This window comes from Pseudochaenichthys georgianus, unplaced genomic scaffold, assembly GCF_902827115.2.
Source record: "Pseudochaenichthys georgianus unplaced genomic scaffold, fPseGeo1.2 scaffold_577_arrow_ctg1, whole genome shotgun sequence".
NCBI lineage: Eukaryota > Metazoa > Chordata > Actinopteri > Perciformes > Channichthyidae > Pseudochaenichthys > Pseudochaenichthys georgianus.
This window is the reverse complement of record NW_027263136.1, coordinates 120,693-136,399: the sequence shown is the minus strand read 5'-3', so window position 1 is coordinate 136,399 and position 15,707 is coordinate 120,693. Positions and strand designations below refer to the sequence as shown.

The 15,707-nt window shown below is 43.6% G+C and overlaps 1 protein-coding gene across 1 annotated transcript; it reads left to right on the top strand.

Moving 5' to 3' along the window:
• The first annotated feature begins 1,663 nt into the window (after positions 1–1,663).
• On the top strand, positions 1,664–13,931 carry rgcc (regulator of cell cycle). Its single transcript, XM_034079259.2, has 5 exons — positions 1,664–1,808; positions 2,149–2,319; positions 10,595–10,687; positions 11,471–11,533; positions 13,283–13,931. Exons 1-5 carry the CDS (start codon positions 1,781–1,783, stop codon positions 13,288–13,290), a joined length of 363 nt encoding a protein of 120 aa, XP_033935150.1. The 5' UTR covers positions 1,664–1,780; the 3' UTR covers positions 13,291–13,931.
• Positions 13,932–15,707: the final 1,776 nt, after the last annotated feature.

Genomic DNA, 15,707 nt, shown 5'->3' with positions numbered 1-15,707 from the left:
AGTACTTCTACTTTTACTCAAGTACACGATCTGAGTACTTCTACTTTTACTCAAGTACAACATCTGAGTACTTCTACTTTTACTGAAGTACCAGATCTGAGTACTTCTACTTTTACTCAAGAACAAGATCTGAGTACTTCTACTTTTACTCAAGTACAAGATCTGAGTACTTCTACTTTTACTCACATACACGATCTGAGTACTTCTACTTTTACTCAAGTACAAGATCTGAGTACTTCTACTTTTACTCAAGTACACGATCTGAGTACTTCAACTTGTACTCAAGTACAATATCTGAGTACTTCTCCAACAAACAGCATGCTGTAAGTCAAGGGAAATACTGGTGAGGAAAATCTTTAGTTACTTACATTTAAAGCGGCGTTCATCCACTTCTTACAGGACGAAGCAACTTGGTTTTGGCAAGCGCCTGATGAAAGAGACAAAGCCAGATGTAAACTCATACTCAAAGGCCTAGAAAACCAATATGTTCTCCAAACCAGCGAATGGAAATTCACACTTCATCATAGTTGTGAAACAAAAAATCCCAATTCAAGGTCCTGAACAGGTGCACTTGTGATATCTCACCAGCAGATGTCGCTGCAGCTTCACATTGACGGAGACCAGAACTCAATTCTTTCATGTCAGAGTGATGAATGTCTGAGGATCATATTGACTTCACCATTGCAATGTCTTTTCTCAGAGCAGTTCTCACTTTCTAAACCTCAACAATATGACATTTACCTTCAATATACATCTGAGCTCTTTTAAATATATACGGTAACTGCAGGTCAACATTTAAAGTGTCATACCATATCAATTAACCTTTTCCAACTGCTGTAGAAATGCTCAATATACATGCAATGTTTTCAACTACAGAAAACTCATCACTTGCTGGGACACAGGTTAATCATTTGGTAAATATTAATACTGGAAGACATACACAGATTACTGACTGAATGTAAAATACTTTTGAATCAATAACAGGTACAAGTATTTATAATAGAAATCGAATGGCCCGTCTCAATTTGTTTTGATTACTACAGTATATCCATTTGTTAGACATGAATGTGAGAACGAGAAGGCTTGTAATGTGTTATCTACCAAGTATCTATCATGTTTTATCAATACTGTTGGGTAGTTCAACTTATAACCGTGCTATATCAGTTTGTTGATATATCAGCTGATCCTATGCTTTGTATATTACATAATTATTAAGTATTAAGTATTTTCTACCCTTAAACTTTTAAATGCTATATTTCACGAGTAGCCTATATCACGCCAATTAGCTTCATATCAAGTATTATTTATGGGCAGGAGTCCATGAGTCTGTGCGTGTATTCTGGTCCTGTGAGGATCTGCCTGGTGACAACATGAGAATGACTGGGTCAGGATTATTAATATCTGTGCTCTACACCTCTGCCTGGCATGCGACACACGAGTTGTTTACAAACATCACTTCACGAGGGGACTTCAGAGGAGTGACCGGGAACACGGGAACACGGGAACACGGGAACACACACACACACACACACACACACACACACACACACACACACACACACACACACACACACACACACACACACACACACACACACACACACACACACACGTCCCGCCCCCTCTGACAGGCTCATTATAAGGAGGCAGAGCTCGCGCTGAGGGTTAGTTCAAGACGAGTTGCACGAGGACACAGTGGGACTTTGCACTGAGGACACATTTACATATTTATATTTTATAACTCAGATTTTGGATAATCTCAAACCTGATCACTGGAATAATGAAGTCTCCAAAGCTGAAGCCTCAAGGTAAATACAAAGTTTGTTTTTCTCTCCTGTATTATCTTTATTTTTAAATAATAACACTTGCTTTGTATGTTAATTACGCTTTAATTGTCACTTTAGCTTCCTACACCAAGACGATTATCATAGAAAGTATTTAAATGTAATGTTTAAAGTAGAAATGTTTAATTATGCATTTTGCAAATCGGGCATTTATAGTTTTTAATTCATATCTATCCCTGTTTTCACAATATTATTGGTACTTTTGGTTGTTTTATGTCAATCCCCGATATCTTTATATATATTTACATGTTTTTCCTTATATTTAAAGTGATTCATTTCATATTGTCCTCACTTGTTCCTGCAGCCAAGATGCTGCACGAGGATCTGACAGACGTGCTGTGTGAGTTTGACGCGGTGATGGAGGACTTCACGTCGCCGGTGGAGAAACGTCACTTTCGGTACGATGAGCACCTGAAGACGATGAAGAGGAGGAGCAGCGCGAGCGTGAGCGACAGCGGCATCAGCGACTCAGAGAGTGAGTGGCGGGAAACCGTTATAACGTGTGTATTAGTCAGCGGGAGGATTGTCCTGTCAACAATGCTCTGTGGATCACGCAATGACACGCATGTCCCCGTGGATGAAGTCAGAGATGTGTGTGGAGGTCCGACATCCTGCAAGATAGAGAAAGCGTGTTTAAAATGTATTTCTATACGTGCAATGACACATATAAGACTCCAGAATCTTAAAGGTGGGGGCGTTGCCATTTATGTTAAGAATAAGTTCAGTGTAACCGCATTAGTTTCCAAATCGATCAGTAAGCAATTTGAATTTTTAGCCTTAAATATAGAAGTGGCAAAGGGTCAACAGGTCATGGTGGTGGGCTGCTACAGACCCCCCTCAGCTGGCAAAGACTCCTTGTCTTCGCTAGCAAATCTTTTATCGCAGCTAGACTACAAGGAAATAGTGCTGCTTGGAGATTTTAACTGCAGTGTCAGAGGATTTTAAAAACCTTTGTATCTCTTTGAATGTTACTCAGATTGTGGACAGTCCTACTCGCCCTAACATTAAGTCCCCTAATAAATCCTCCCTAATTATCTCATTCTAATGTTCCCCATAAATATTCATCTGTGGGAGGTTTTGCAAATGATGGTTTTATGGAGATCATTGATAGACATGCACCCTGCGTACATTTAGAGTGAAGGGACGAGACAATCCTTGGTTCTCTGCTGAGCTGTCTCGTCTCCTTCATGAGAGAAACAAGGCCTGGGCAAAGGCTAGGACAGGGCTATTCAATTACACATTCAGTTGGGCCAGATTTTATACCTACAAAATTCAGATGGGCCAGGCATTCAGCGGCTTGTAAAAAGCGGGTAATGACACTTTTTAAACCAACACATATTACTGCGATGAAAAACATGCCATTTGTATTAATTGTTCATCTAACAAAGGTATGTCAACAAGTGCATAAAAACAGAACAAATTAGCATTAATTTAACAGAATCTGAGGCATCTCAAAGTGCATAAAAAAAAAAGTGCACAGTTGTAGCATTACATTTGTTTGCTTTAGAAGTCAAATATTCAGGTTATTTTTTTTTAACCAGGCACATCACAAAGTGCATTTAACTGAATACAATAATAGCAGTCTTAATAAATGTCCTCAAATAAAATTGGATAGCTACATATGACACATGCACATCAAAAAGTGCATTAACAAAGAGTTAAAGAGCTTCAATGTAACAAAAATAGGTAGTACTATAGCAATACTATTTTTTCACTTTTCAAGTAATAACAAAAAAATCATACGTTTGTCACATTTGACCCAGACACATTACAAAGTGCATTTAAATACAAAAAGAACTGTCAAACCCTTCAGTGCACAAACCCATAACAAGGGATAAGGGTAACTAACAGAAGGAATACTACACTTAGGGGTGCAACAACTAATCGACTTAATCGATTAAAATCGATTACCAAATTAGTTGCCAACTAATTCAGTCGTCGATTCGTTGGTGACGTCATCACGTGCGTTTTACGCGCCGTTAAGCTACAACGTTATCGGTACTGGAGACATTTAAAAAATATATGTCATGTATTATTGAAACAAAAACATTATATTGCAGTCTTAGTGTGGCCAGCTCGTTTCTAATATGCAAAAAGACAAACAAATGCGTCTATGATGTATTTTCGATCAGACGAGATCTCTCTCCCTGGTCTGTGTGGGAGGGGGCGGGGCAGTTTACACACACGCGGCTGCTACATGCAGCAACACACTGCGGAGAGAACGCCGCTCCGAGGTGTTGTTAAACTTTACCCGTCTCGATGCTCGTTGCCTAAAGTGAAATACGTGTTTAACATGTAAGGGCGGTAACACGAGCAATCTGTCTAAACATTTAGCAAAAGTGCTCCACATCCAGACGGAGGAATGCACCGGGTTCCACTGTCTTTAGCAGCTCTGTAGCCCCGTCCACGAGTAACGTTTTCACGTCAGGTGTTCTGTATGCTAGCAGCGACACACCGAGTTAACTACATTATATAAACATGGGTTAATGATTTGAGGAAACTGAATTAGTTAGTTTGTTAAAGTTTCAGCTATTCTGTTTACAATTCTGTCATCACATAATTTATTATTTGCTAAAACACTGTTGTTTCTTTTGATGTGAAATATTATTTATTTAATTTAAATGAAAAGCAATGTTCATTTTGTAAACAATTTGTTTAGTTAATTTAATAATATGTATTTTGTAATCAAGTATTCATCTTTATTGTCTTCATTGTTAGTTTCCACATGCCTCAAACAACCTCAAGCTAAATCTAAAAGTTGATGGCTAAATAAGAGCGTTTGAGAAATTGTGCAAGGCATAATAGTCCGAATAGTCGATTAATCGTTTCATTAATCGATAGATTAATCGACTATCAAATTAGTCGTTTGTTGCAGCCCTAACTACACTACACGTCTACTATAGTAAACTAGGTGCTTACTATCACCTCATTTGTGATTTGTCATCACTGACTTTCTGAATGGGAGAAGTGACATTTTTAGTTTTGAACAAGAGCAGGGATTTTTGGCTCATAGGATGTCAATGCTATCCTAACGGCCCGTCCACACTACAGCTTCAAAAAAAGCTTGGATCTGGGCGTGTCTGAAACTCCACCAACAACCAATCACATGAATCTCCCGCCCCTGACACACAAGCAGCGGTTTGATTGGCTAGAGCTTGTACTGGCATATGATTTGATTGGCTGACGCTTCCACCGAGAGCTTCAGAAGCTTCAAAAGTTGAACATTGCTCAACTTTTGCAGCCTGAAACGCTCCGCTCTGCTTCCCACAATGCAGTTCGGCGAAAAGTGACGTCACCCCATTCAAAGTGAATGGGCAGATGCGTTGGAAACCGTTTTTGAAGCTGTCGAAGCTGTAGTGTGGACGGGCCGTAAGACATTGGTGAAGAGTGCTGTCAGCGAGTGCTACTTTTTATTGAGTTCATGTGTGAAAAGCTTGATTCACATGTGTATGTTGATCCAAACATACTGAGCACACAGATCGCTACTTTCTGAATGTTAGGGAACTGCTGTTTTTTGACATCACTCCAAAACTTCGCTGGCCCGTTGCTGCGCTGCTCTTGTGCCATGGTTACGGATGAATGCATGTCAATAAGTTCCAGTGTAAATGTCCCCTCGTCGATGGAGGGGACCACTTCCTTTGCTCTGGTTGATACGCCCCCCCTCTATTGCAACAGTGAAGGGGTCTCTGGCAAAGCCCATCACCTCTGTGGGCAGAGCAAGTCCATCCAATCAACCGGCAAAGTTCTCATTCAACCTCGCAATGAAATCTGTCATCACATCCGTGATTTGTGCTGGGGATGTGATGTGTTCGAGGAGCGTCGGAAAATGCATCATCCGACCCGTACTCAAGTCGGTCGCGAAAAGGTCCAGCTTGACTTGGGCAATGACTCGTGCATCTGCTCCACAAGATCAATGACCGTTTTGTCTTTGTTTACGCTTCAGTTGAGAGAGACATGTTTTAGAGTTGCTATCATAGGACCACCGTTACTAGCACCACCAGATGCACTTTCAAAAAACGTGCTGCGTTGTGGTTTGGTGGTTTCTATGCAACGCGGAGTGTTGCGTTCATGGTCTGTACTAGTGTAGGAATTTGGCCACGGGAGGCTGGGCCACTCGGGCATTGGTTCTGGGCCGCATCTGGGCCGCGGGCCGCCATTTGAATAGGCCTGGGCTAGGAGATCCGGCTCAGAGGTAGAGTGGCTGCGTTCAGGCAGCTAAGGAATAGCTTCACTTCAAATGTCAAAAGCGCAAAGTCTAAGTACTATTTGTCAGTTACCACAGAAAACCTAAATAATCCTAGGAAATGTTGGAAAGCAATAAAATCGATATCCACCGGTGAGATCCGTAATGAGCTACCTCCGTGCCTTACCACAGCATCTGGCTCTCTATCGGACAGGGCTCTATGCTCAACTGCTTTAATGAGCACTTTGTGTCCTGCGGTTCTCTGTTTGATTCTGTCACTAACTCTGCTTCTGTGAACGCTCCATTCCGTGACTCTGAACAACGTGGTCTGGAAAACCCTTTCAGTTTTACCCCTTTTACTGTTGATGTTGTTCGTGAAGCCTTATCTAAGCTAGATCCTAGGAAACCGGCTGGCCCGGACAACGTAGAACCTTTCTTTTTAAAGATAGCTGCAGACTTTATTGCTCCACCTCTTACTTCTCTTTGTAACCTCTCCCTCAGCACGAACACAATTCCAAAAGTATGGAAGTCTGCTTATGTCTTGCCTTTGCTGAAAGGAGGGGAGGCAACTATTTTAAATAACTATAGGCCAATCTCTAAATTGTCAGTTCTGGCTAAGGTTCTTGAACGCCTAGTGAGTGAACAGGTAAAGGTGTTTTTATGTACAAATGACATCCTGTCTAAACATCAGTCAGGCTTCAGAAAGAAACACAGCACCATCACTGCCACGATGAAAGTGGTGAATGACATTACTAGTATTTTAGATAATAAGCAGAGTTGTGCAGCTCTGTTTGTTGACCTTTCCAAAGCGTTTGACACCGTCGATCATCTCATCTTAAAGCAGAGGCTACTCAGTATCGGCATATCCAGCCTTGCAGTGGGTGGTTTGTGAACTACCTCTCTGAAAGGTCCCAATGTGTTCACTTTGATGGGCTGTCTTCTGAGTGGTTAAACATTTCTAATGGTGTACCACAAGGTTCTGTTTTAGGACCACTTTTATTCTCCATATATATTAACAGCGTAGGTGATAATGTGGATGAAGCTACTTTACATTTTTATGCGGATGATACTGTGATGTTCTGTGCAGGTCCCTCCATTCAGGAGGCTGGTGTTAAATTACAGGCTGTTTTTAACACTATTCAGACTCAGCTCTCTGAACTAAAGCTTCTTTTAAATGTGGATAAAACCAAGGTAATGCTCTTTTCTAAAGCTAAAAAGACACCAGAGCCTATTTTAGATATTGTAACTACGCAAGGAACAAAACTTGAAGTTGTTGCCTGTTACAAATACCTTGGTATCTGGCTTGATGATTGTCTTACTTTTAAACTTCATGTCAATAACCTGCTTAAAAAGCTGAGGGTGAGGCTAGGTTTCTTCTACAGGAACAAGTCCTGTTTCTCGCTTGAGGCCAGGAAGAGGCTCTGTGACCTTTGACCTGTGCTGGACTCTGGGGATCTGGTCTATATGAATGCACCTGCCCATTGCCTGGAACAGTTAGATGCCGCGTATCACAGCGCTCTGAGATTTGTTACAGACTGTAAAGCGCTGACTCATCACTGCACCCTGTGTGCCAGGCAGGTCTGCCTTCACTCTCTGCACGGAGGCTCAGTCTCTGGTACACGTTCATTTATAAAGCCATGTTGGGTAAACTACCTTTTTATATCTGCTCTCTGATCTCTCGACCAATTGAAAGTACGTATTGCCTGAGATCTCATGATGCTGTTTTATTAAATGTGCCAAGTGCTAGGACTGTCTGAGGGAAGAAAGCTTTTAGATGCGCAGCTCCACTAAACTGGAACAGTCTGCTGACCTGTGAAGGGGCTTCACCTGGTTAACTAAAGGCTACAAACAAACAGACAGAAGGGGGATCAGGCCATGCAGATTCAAGGTTCAAAAGCTTTATTGACATATACAGTCCCAGGCGTCTTTACTTCAGACTAATAAGTATAAAAATAGGAATAAAATGTAGTAAAATTAGTAATAAATTCACTCTGTAATAAAGGATCAAATACAAGCAGAATGTAAAATACTGAACAGTGGAATTAAATACTTCTGATTGTAACGAGACATTTTAGAGTTTCTGTATCTGACGGTCTGAAGTCGTTTGCCTCACTGACTCCTCCCCCTAATGCTTCCTCTCCTCTGTATTGCTTCCTCTCCTCTCTCCTCTGTAATGCTTCCTCTCCTCTGTAATGCTTCCTCTCCTCTGTAATGCTTCCTCTCTCCTCTCTCCTCTGTAATGCTTCCTCTCTCTGTAATGCTTCCTCTCCTCTGTAATGCTTCCTCTCCTCTCTCCTCTGTAATGCTTCCTCTCCTCTCTCCTCTGTAATGCTTCCTCTCTCTGTAATGCTTCCTCTCCTCTCTCCTCTGTAATGCTTCCTCTCCTCTCTCCTCTGTAATGCTTCCTCTCTCTGTAATGCTTCCTCTCCTCTCTCCTCTGTAATGCTTCCTCTCCTCTGTAATGCTTCCTCTCCTCTGTAATGCTTCCTCTCTCTGTAATGCTTCCTCTCCTCTACAGTCCAGAGGGTCAGGTGTCAGATTCATCTGGCTCACCTGCCCCCCCCCCCCTCATATATTCTGTGGCTGATCCTCTAAAGTTTACCATCACCCATTACTTTATTATGACTCTAGCAGCGGCCTGAAAGCTGCCTCAGCTGGAGACCCGGCCTCAGGCAACACTGAGAGAGAAACCTGAGCTTCAGCAGAGAACCCCAGACGCGAGTGAGTGGCTTTGGACCTCAGAGCGAGATGTGGAAATATGCTACAGTCTTAAATCTCCTGGAAAGTTTGTTCCACTGTCTTCCAGTTTGTATCCGAGAGCTCCCAGTGCATTATGGGTGATTGCATACCAGCTGCACGCGGGGGTTAGAGAGCATCCTCAATGCCCTCAATGCCCCGTCATCCAGCTGTAATTCATGGGATTACCTCTCAGGTCTTGCATTGAAGGTCTCCTATCGTGCACTTTGTGATGTCTTTTATACATCAAGATGTGTCCCGGTGAGTCGGGGAACTCACAAAGTGTCCCCTCTCTCTTCCTCCGTACCCACATCTCTAAAAACGGGGAACAACGGAGCTGATCCAGATGTGCGTCCGATATGACGTAACATCTGAAATGTGGACCCACGGCCCAATCAGAACGCTGCTATCAGAAACAATGGCCGACTGTTCTGGACGTAATATGGTCGGTGTTTACGTTAGCATGCTAACACTCAGAGCTAACCTGCGCTGGAGAGCATGTGTGTGAAGGGCTCTGACCTCTGGAGCTCATGAGCGGCTTGCTTTGAGGAGGGGCTCAGATTCCTGCAGACGCTCTGTCCTCTCCATGGCAGGCTGAAGAAGAGGGAGCTGTCCCACGCAGAGACAGCTATTGTGCTGCAGCCTGATGGATGAGAGGAGGGTCCGGGGGGGGGGGGGGGGGGGGGGGGGGGCAGAGAGACGGAGCGGAGGTAGAAGAGCCGCAGAACAAATAGCAGAGCAGAAATGCAATCTGAGATATGACAGAGATTGATGCTCAAGACGGACGCCAGTGTGTGTGTGTGTGTGTGTGTGTGTGTGTGTGTGTGTGTGTGTGTGTGTGTGTGTGTGTGTGTGTGTGTGTGTGTGTGTGTGTGTGTGTGTGTGTGTGTGTGTGTGTGTGTGTGTGTGTGTGTGTGTGTGTGTGTGTGTGTGTGATGTGTGTGAGCGTGTGTGTGTGCGGCGTCTCCTATCTCACGCTGTGTGTTCAGTGCTGAGAGTCAGTAAGTGGTCGACATCTGAGACGCTTTAATGTCGGCTGCGGAGACGAGTGCTGCCTAATCTTTTCGTCACACACACTTCATACTCTCGCAGACTTCACGGTGAGAAAGGATGCACTTTGAAGACCATTCTACACATCAATAATCAGAAGTGAATACGATTTAAAAAATGCTTTTAGTCAAAGAAGTCAGACGGACAAGCGCCATGACAGATGCAGAAAGTTTAACGCGTTGCCTTACTTTACATAACGTTCTTCTGTAACGGAGCGTAATCTGTATCAAGGATCCTTACGGGTTCATGAAGGCTCAGAGACATTGGGAGCAGGAATAATAATACGATGCTTTTAATGAATGAATTCAGACAGACCAGCAACATCAGCGGCGTAAAGCCTCGATGTTATTCCGTTGTGTGATACGGTGGTTTGAGAAAGGACACACTTCATACTCTCGCAGACATCACGGTGAGAAAGGATGCGAGTTAACGACCATCCCACGCGTCTGGAGGTGGCAGGGTTAGCGAGGATCTCCCATGCTCTCTTGGTGTGATAACAACAATATAGTAAATTATTTTCTTTGGACGATACAACGATACAATGTCCGCTGTGATCTGTGTCATGGATCCATAAGGGATCGAGCTGCAGAAAGCCACTATGTCGTCGTGTGTGTGTGTGTGTGTGTGTGTGTGTGTGTGTGTGTGTGTGTGTGTGTGTGTGTGTGTGTGTGTGTGTGTGTGTGTGTGTGTGTGTGTGTGTGTGTGTGTGTGTGTGTGTGTGTGTGTGTGTGTGACATTGGAAAGTGAACGCTAATCACATGTATTTCTCTGTGTGTCTCAGGTGCAGAGTCTCTGAACAGAAACAGCTTCAGCTTCAGTGATGAGAGGCTGAACTCCCCCACCACCAACTCCCCTACTCTCATGTCCCCAAAACGTGAGCACACACACACACACACACACACACACACACACACACACACACACACACACACACACACACACACACACACACACACACACACACACACACATACACACACACACACACACACACACATACATAAAGACACGCACACACACACACACACACAGACACACACACACACACACACACACACAGACACACATGCACACGCACAGACACACACACACACACACACACACACACGCACACAGACACACACACACACACACACACACACACAGACACACACACACACACACACACACACACACACACACACACACACACACACACACACACACACACACACACACACACACACACACAGACACACACACACACACACACACACACACACACACACACACAGACAGACAGACACACACACACACACACACACACACACACACACACACACACACACACAGACACACACACACACACAGACACACACACACACACACACACACAGACACACATGCACACACACACACACACACACACACACACACACACACACACACACACACACACACACACACACACACACACACACACACACACACATCAATACATCCAGGTTGACTTACTCTGCAAAGTGCATACTTAGTGTGTCTTTATATGCGGTTTGGATATTGCATATAATCCACGATGCAATTTCAAAAAGCCCTCCCCAAAGTGTGCAGCCTTAGAAGACACTACAACACTTCCCTCTTCCTAGTCTGCAGCCTGACTCTCTCTCTTCCTCTGCAGCCAGACTGGGCGACACCAAGGAGCTGGAGGACTTCATCGCCGACCTGGACAGGACACTAGAGAGTGAGTGCTAATCCCCTCGCTGACAGACCCTGAGGGATTAGCGCATGCTGGCGCGGCCCACCACTCAGGATTAAGTGCAGCGCTTGTTCTATGTCAGTTATGCTAACGAGCGCTCGTGAAGTGACACGAGGAGAAACTCCCCCCGGTCCTGCTCCCAGGCGAGGGCGTGTCGGGCGAGGGCGGTGGAGGAGCTGAAGAGGCGGGTTATGAGATAGGATCAGATGGACGTTCACTAACCCCGTGGGGACACGCAGCAGTCTAACAGCAACAGGGTGGAAGCAGGACGGCACGCGTTCACACAGGGGATTACAATGATATACGAATACAGACATTTTTGTCTATTTAGAATTCAAGTCAAAATACTAATAAGAACATGTGGATCAGCCGTATTTCACTGCACTATTTAGCAGAAACATAACTAGTTGCAATTCCCTACATTTTTGTAAATGAAAAAGGGTCTTTCACTTCATCCAGAGTTGCATTTAAAGTCTTATACGTCCTGCTTTCCACTTGCTTTGAGCTTCAGGAGCCTCTGCCGTAACCTGAGACTGCATCGGGCGTCTTTTAGAAGCTTACTCAACTCCATTAGTAAAAGACATACAAGACTCGTCTTCTCCACTTCGAGGCCTGAGAGTGTTTGAACTTGCATCAGATTAGAAGCAATGCATGCTGGGGGAAATTCAGGAATGGAATGAGACCGGAGTAGAAAGTCTTTCCTTATTCCCAATGTTTTCCTCTTTCCACCGCCATGCCCTGTCCCGTGTGTCAGCCTCTGACCTTCAGTCACTTTACAGATACATGTATTTAATCCCTTTAGTTACTTCACAGATGCATGATGTGAAATATAACCAAGTGTTGAATCAGACTTTAGTTCCACCTGGAGTGAATCCACCAGCTACCCTGCAGTCTACAAAGTACTTCAGACTAGCTGCACCTCCACCAGCTACCCTGCAGTCTACAAAGTACTTCAGACTAGCTGCACCTTCACCAGCTACCCTGCAGTCTACAAAGTACTTCAGACTAGCTGCACCTTCACCAGCTACCCTGCAGTCTACAAAGTACTTCAGACTAGCTGCACCTTCACCAGCTACCCTGCAGTCTACAAAGTACTTCAGACTAGCTGCACCTTCACCAGCTACCCTGCAGTCTACAAAGTACTTCAGACGAGCTGCACCTTCACCAGCTACCCTGCAGTCTACAAAGTACTTCAGACTAGCTGCTCCTTCACCAGCTCTGAGAACACTTTGATGATCAATCATTATAAAACATATCATATATATTATTCTGAAATGGACCAATCTGCACGACGACTACTTTCACTGTCTTTCACTATATTTAGATGAGAATACTTTTTACTTTCACTTGAGGAACATTTTGAATGCTTTTACTGTAACAGAGTATTTCTGCACTCTGGTACTTCTACTTTTACTAAGTACAAGATCTGAGTACTTCTACTTTTACTCAAGTACAAGATCTGAGTACTTCTACTTTTACTCAAGTACAAGATCTGAGTACTTCTACTTTTACTCAAGTACAAGATCTGAGTACTCTACTTACTCAGTACAGATCTACTTCTACTTTTACTCGAGTACAAGATCTGAGTACTTCTACTTTTACTCGAGTACAAGATCTGAGTACGTGACAACAGGCGTGTGTATTCCCGGTGTTTACGAGGATCTGTAAACGCGTACATCCGGCGCTCTGAGAATAGAGTTCTAATCACGTCTGTCTGTTTCTGGCTCTCTTCAGGCATGTGACACCCAGTGACCCATGTGACACCCAGGATCGCTTCGTTCGGACCCCCCATGGAGCAGCTAACACCCCCCCACCTATCACAGGAAACCCCCCAGCAGGGTGGGACAAAGCGTCTCCACCTCGGCACCAAGTCCAGCCTCGTTCTGCTAACCCACTAACTCCACCCGGACTGCAGCACGGGTCCCATTGAGCTCCAGAGGTACCGTGACGACGAGAATACGACGAATCGGACGCCATGAAAAGTCGCGAGGAATTACGACGAGGAATATAATAACAGTCACTGGAACATTCTTTATTTTTAAACCATAAATCATGCCACAGACCAAGTTACACTCCCTCATTCAACACTTGAGCTGGAAGAGTATTTAAAAAACAAAAGGCTTTTTATAATAGAAATATATTTGTAATTTTATAGAGCTTCTTATTGTAAAGTTTTGTTGTTGTTGGGAAATATATTTTTGTATCTTATGTAAATAATGATTGATCCAAATGTCTATTGGTTTATTACCAGGTTTGACTCTGGAGTAAAGGGCGGCGAGCTTTAGTGTGGTCATGGTAACGGAGTCACTTCTGAACTGGAAAGCTGTGTGTATTCAATACGGCTAACGCCTGCCAGAGGATATTAAATACTGTTCTTTAGTAACACGTGGCTCGTCTCGTTATTTCGATTTGATGTGCAACTCTGTTAAGTTTATATGCTCTGTAGTTACATGCCTTACCCTCTCTTACTATCTATTACACCCTCTATGTATACATTATGCTACTGGACGCTATAACCAGTCTAAAGGTAACACTCCACGTTGGGTTTCCATATGTGTTCCATATATCCTTATATCAAGAAAAGATAATGTGCGAAAGAGGACGAGGTGTCCTGACTTTTAGTGACTTTGGGTAAAGAACAACTAAATGCAGGTTCCTACATTTCCCATAATGCAACTCAAGGGTCTCTTTCTCCCAGACTGGTAAAGCTTGTCTTCTAAACTCCATGCTACAAGTTCGTAATGCAGACTTCATGCAATAAAAGATTAATAAAGAAGTCATTGATGTGAAGAAACCGCAGACAAGCTTTTGTAGAGACCTAAGGGCGCCTGTCATCAGTAAGTCACAGTATTAAGAACATTTCAAACCACTACAGCTTACAGCCGAGTCTTATTTAAAATGTCTGCCTCCACAAATCAAGGGTTACAGTCGACTTGCCAGCAGTGGGAATCCAGTGATGCTGAGTATACCAAAGTACCAAATGGCCGTTTTGAGTCCTTTTAAACTTTGAATCAACGCATCAAAATCAGCCCACCGTAGCACACATACGGCCACTTCCTGGTTAAACTGCCATTTTCCATCCTGAAGATGTCAGACATGCATTCAGCATCCTCAATAACCCCGAACCCCGTCCAAACTGTCCAAATCGACCAAGCCATTTTGTAACTATTGTCTGCAGAGGCTATAATGCTAATTAGTGCTAATAGTGCAAAGACCTTACTTACAGTATAATCATTGTTTTATTGATTTAAAACTTCAAATTCTTCGTCTTTTATCGAATTGAACCGCATTTCTATATATTTATAGAATTGTTTGTAATATTTTCGATTTTCTTCAATTTCTTTTTAATTTAAACATAATGTATTTGACTGTGTGTGTGCGTGCGTGTGTGTGTGTGTGTGTGTGTGTGTGTGTGTGTGTGTGTGTGTGTGTGTGTGTGTGTGTGTGTGTGTGTGTGTGTGTGTGTGTGCGTGCGTGTGTGTGTGTGTGTGTGTGTGTGTGTGTGTGTGTGTGTGTGTGTGTGTGTGTGTGTGTGTGTGTGTGTGTGTGTGTGTGTGTGTGTGTGTGTGTGTGTGTGTGTGTGTGTGTGTGTGTGTGTGTGTTAGGGTTAGGGTTAGTGTTACTGCAAAAATTTGAATCTTTCAAAAACAACCCAAATTAAAAGCATTATTTAATTGAAGTTTGAAAGATTGTATTCACTCAAATCCTCCATGAAGGAAAGACTGTCCTAAATAGACCGCATGCAATGTTATATATGATTAAAAGACTGCTTTTATATATCACTGTTCCAGTGTTTGCCACCACTCAAAGTGCGTTTACACAAGTCAGCATTCACACACACACGTATAAAGAGGCTGCCGTACAAGGTGCCACCTGCCCAGGGACGCTCACATTCACACACACACACACACACACACACACACACACACACACACACACACACACACACACACACACACACACACACACACACTCACACTCACACGTTGGGAGTAATGTGGGGTTAAGTATCTCGCCCATGAAGACCTCCTACCTCCAGAGCCACAGCAACAGTACAGTAGAAAGAGATGGGGTCTTCACTTCCTCCCCAGGAAAGTATATTAATACGTACAGCAACAGAAATAGCTTCTACGCGTCTCTCACCCTCTGTGCTCGTTCA

Excerpts from the sequence above, each read along its gene's own strand:
- rgcc (XM_034079259.2), top strand. The coding sequence starts at position 1,781 with ATGAAGTCTCCAAAGCTGAAGCCTCAAG. Across the intron at positions 1,809-2,148 it reads TCCAAAGCTGAAGCCTCAAG|CCAAGATGCTGCACGAGGAT; the intron begins GTAAATACAAAG and ends TTGTTCCTGCAG. Across the intron at positions 2,320-10,594 it reads CGGCATCAGCGACTCAGAGA|GTGCAGAGTCTCTGAACAGA; the intron begins GTGAGTGGCGGG and ends TGTGTGTCTCAG.